The sequence below is a fragment of the Limulus polyphemus genome, unplaced genomic scaffold (assembly GCF_000517525.1).
Source record: "Limulus polyphemus unplaced genomic scaffold, Limulus_polyphemus-2.1.2 Scaffold846, whole genome shotgun sequence".
NCBI classification, from domain to species: Eukaryota; Metazoa; Arthropoda; class Merostomata; order Xiphosura; family Limulidae; genus Limulus; species Limulus polyphemus.
The window spans coordinates 105,105-108,846 of record NW_013666456.1 but is presented as its reverse complement, the minus strand read 5'-3'; the positions used below and the strand labels follow the sequence as shown (position 1 = coordinate 108,846).

At 33.8% G+C, this 3,742-nt stretch overlaps 1 protein-coding gene across 1 annotated transcript in view; it reads left to right on the top strand.

Moving 5' to 3' along the window:
• Window positions 1-3,742, top strand: part of LOC111086100 (synaptogenesis protein syg-2-like) — an 82,206-nt gene that overhangs the window by 51,169 nt on the left and 27,295 nt on the right. Inside the window, exon 3 of the mRNA XM_022387638.1 lies at window positions 1,494-1,629. Within this exon, the coding sequence (XP_022243346.1) occupies window positions 1,494-1,629 (136 nt within the window). The remainder of the gene's footprint in view (window positions 1-1,493; window positions 1,630-3,742) is intronic.

Sequence of the window (3,742 nt, the reverse complement as noted above, 5' to 3'; positions counted from 1 at the left end):
CTCAAAATTCAAAACAAACAAAAATACGAATTTATTAATATTTAATGCTTATACTCTTCTAAATGATGGAAGCACAGTTTATGCGCTAGTGATGCAAAAACACAATTCCCAAAACAATAAAATCAATTAAATAACAATAGAACAGACACAGAACTTTATCCAGCACTTTCTTGATACTGTAGGTACACAGACAGACAGATCCTTATCAGAGAAACCTGTGACAGTTAATGATACGTAAAAGCTAATTCAATTTCTCCATTTAAAAATGTAAAAGTTAAGATAGTATCATATAAGATATACTGTAAGCATGTAGTTTATTTGGTAGCAAGTTATATTGTGCATACAGCTAATACGGCAAAGCAAAATCAATTGAAATAATACACCATAAAAACTCAATATATATGTTGACACTTCACTCTTGACCAAACCAATACGGTTTTCTATCTAGAAATACGAAATGAATCGTTACATTTATATGCAAAATTATTATTATAGTGTTATTATAAGCTTACGATTGCAGGTGTCACTGACTGGCTGCTTTTCTTTTAGTCAGTAGCTCAAAATCAGAGACAGCTGTACCTAATCCTAGTGGTCTCTGACCTGTCTGTTCAGCCCATGTATCGAATAAGGTACTGTTCAGATTGAAAATACAAAAATATTTTCTAAGCTCAGATGAAGTTCATTTGATAAAAGAAAGGCGATTCAATTATAAATTTTATTTTTTATACCAACGTTTAGGCTTTCCTACTTACCTAAACTTTAATAATGTTTCTTATCCATTTACAAATTGTTTAGGACTTCAGAAATGAAAAATCGGGACATGAGAGGGTATTATATTCATCAAACCCTTCACTAACATCAATCAAAGATTATGACGGCATCCTATGCTTCCATACACTTTTAAAGAGTAGAACTAAGATTATTGTGGTAAAACATTATCTGAATTTTAATAATTGTTTGCTTGTTTGTAAATAAGCAAAAAGCTACACAATGGGCTATCTGTGCTCTGCCCACCACAGGTATCAAAACCCAGTTTCTAGCGTTGTAAGTACGTAGACATACCACTGTGCGTCCGGGGGGCAAAAACAGCAATTGAACATGCTAAATTTTTGCATCGCTCATATGTTTTTTAGGATGGCTTGTTTGTTTGTAATTAAGCACAAAGCTACACAATGGGCTATCTGTGCTCTGCCCACCACAGGTATCGAAACCCGGTTTCTAGTGTTGTAAGCCCGTAGACATACCGCTGTGCCACTGGGGGGGTCAAATTTATTAATAACTGTCGGATTAGCTCTGTTTGATTTATAATGATTTTCAATCTCTTAATGAATAATCGGCTAAATTCATAAAAGAAAAATATTACGATCTTTAATTTCTAAAGCCTAAATCGAGAAAGCCTGTTTTTATATTTATTTGTAATTTGTAAAAACAAATAAATAAATATATGTATATATTTGTTTTTCAATATTGTATTTATTTGTTATTTCATACAGATCCGAAAGTCATCCGAAGGCAACGTCTACTTCTCAACCACTAACTTGGACACAGAAGGGAAATATCGATGTGAGGCTTCTGCAGAAGCTCCATCATTCCAAACAATAATGGGCGAGGAAGAACTGACGGTATTTGGTAAGGATCAAATGCTATTAGGTCCTGTACTTAAAACCACGATATGAATTAGCAACCCAATACATAAAATGATCAGATGTGTGAGTATCTGAGTTGTTCGACCTAATCACTAGAATACACACACACAAAACTATACCAATATACATTATTTTTTGTAAGAATACCATAAAACAAATTTATTACATGTAGTTAAACATGCATAAATTCTATATATAAAACAATTAAGAAAAAAATAAAAACTTGTGACTAAATGTACATTAATATCTCACTGTTAAATGTTTTTCGGCCTTAAACTCAATAAAACTTCAGGAGGCCCAGATTCTTAGCAGATTTGGGTAAGACACTGAATCATGACAGTAAGAATGAACGTAAAATTAGTCGATATGCAATAAATACAATGGATTTTACATATTAATCAATGTAGTTTGTTTGTTGTTAAACACAAAACTACACACTGGGCTATCTGTGCTGTACCCACCGCGGGTATCGAAACCCGGTTTTTAGCGTTATAAGCCTTCAGACTTATCTTACCCCCTAGTCAATGAAGGGCTATAAACACATATAAATATAAGCAAATACAATACACACACCATTCCTATGCTTACGTTAAATACGCTAAGTTTGGATGTATTTCTTCTTTGTAACAATCTTCATCCCAGCTGGTCCCAAACTAAGTATTTTCTGGAAGCCAAGAATTTTTACACCAGGGTGGCCGGCCAAGACGAGTATGTTTGGGAACAAGGATTCGAACTGTCAACCCTCAGATTGCAAGTCAAGCGCCCTAACCATGTATTTCGACTGTATTTCCGGTTACAGAAATATATGGTTTGTTGCTAATGTATTTTTTGGCATAAGAAGCAAATTATAAGAACGGCGAAAACGGTCGTGATTACGTTTACCCTAAACTACAGGTATGTCAAAATAAATCTATAGTATTTGTGTACTGTTATCTTTAAAATTTAAATGCAGGGTTACGAAGTCGGCATAATATTTCTTTTGTAGGCGATGAATATAACACATAAAAGTGGATTATTAATTTTGTTTCCATTCTGAGCTGGATATCAGAAATATATATATATCTGCGTTATTTTTTGCTGAGTTTTCGAGATAGATTAATAAGCAACTATATATGCATGATATTTTATTCCATATATCAGATTATAAACACAATAAAAGTTTCAGAAACTGGATAAATGTCTCTTTCTCTGTTATCTTGGTCAAGCTCGACTAGTTTTATCATTCTGAAGAAGACAAATACAAACATAACTTTGTCATTCTTCTGCTTTAGATCAACTTGTTTTTCTTTACTTTCCTTGTAGATCAAAAGCAATCACAGTTGTATTCAATAGTCGTATTTACTGTTCACGTATCACACATAAGTTCAGTTAAGACTGTTAACCATACTTATCACCTGAAATCACAAGTATGTAACTCTATTATAACATTGAAAAAATGGTCCTTTAAAAAACTGTAATACAAAAATTGATCAGTGGAACTTTTAAGCCTGAATGCGTGCCAAGAAAGTACAATAATAAACTTTTTGTTTCAAATTTAATTTTCTTTATACTTCAAAATATAGAGGAAGAAAACTGTATTTTACAATGTTTCCGATTGTTGTTTTTTTCTTCTAGGAATTACTTTGTTCAGATAATTTCTAGGTTTTTATTGCTGGTTACACAAACTTACTCGCTCATATTCTACAATTGTGTATTATACTTTAATCCATCCTGAAAGATGAACGGATCTGAAAATATTTTACATTATGTTTTAAGAAACTGCTAGTTTGTCTATTCAACGTAAGTTATATCTATGAAGTAGGTTTTGCAAATATGGTGTCACACTTATACATGTACGGACTGAGCTGGCCTAATGATTTGCATGTCGGGCTGCGAATCAGGAGGTCTAAGGTTCGAGCTGCGATATGTCGCTAAACAGTAAAGACATTCGACACATATTTACACCTGTTATGGCGTTTTAACCGTGACCCTCCCCAGCTCTGCTACTCTATAAACAGTAGCCGTGTAGGCGCGAATGGTGCTGACTGGTTGTCCTCCTTCTAATCTGCCCGGCATGGCCACGTGGATAAAGCGCTCGACTCACAATCTGAGGTCGC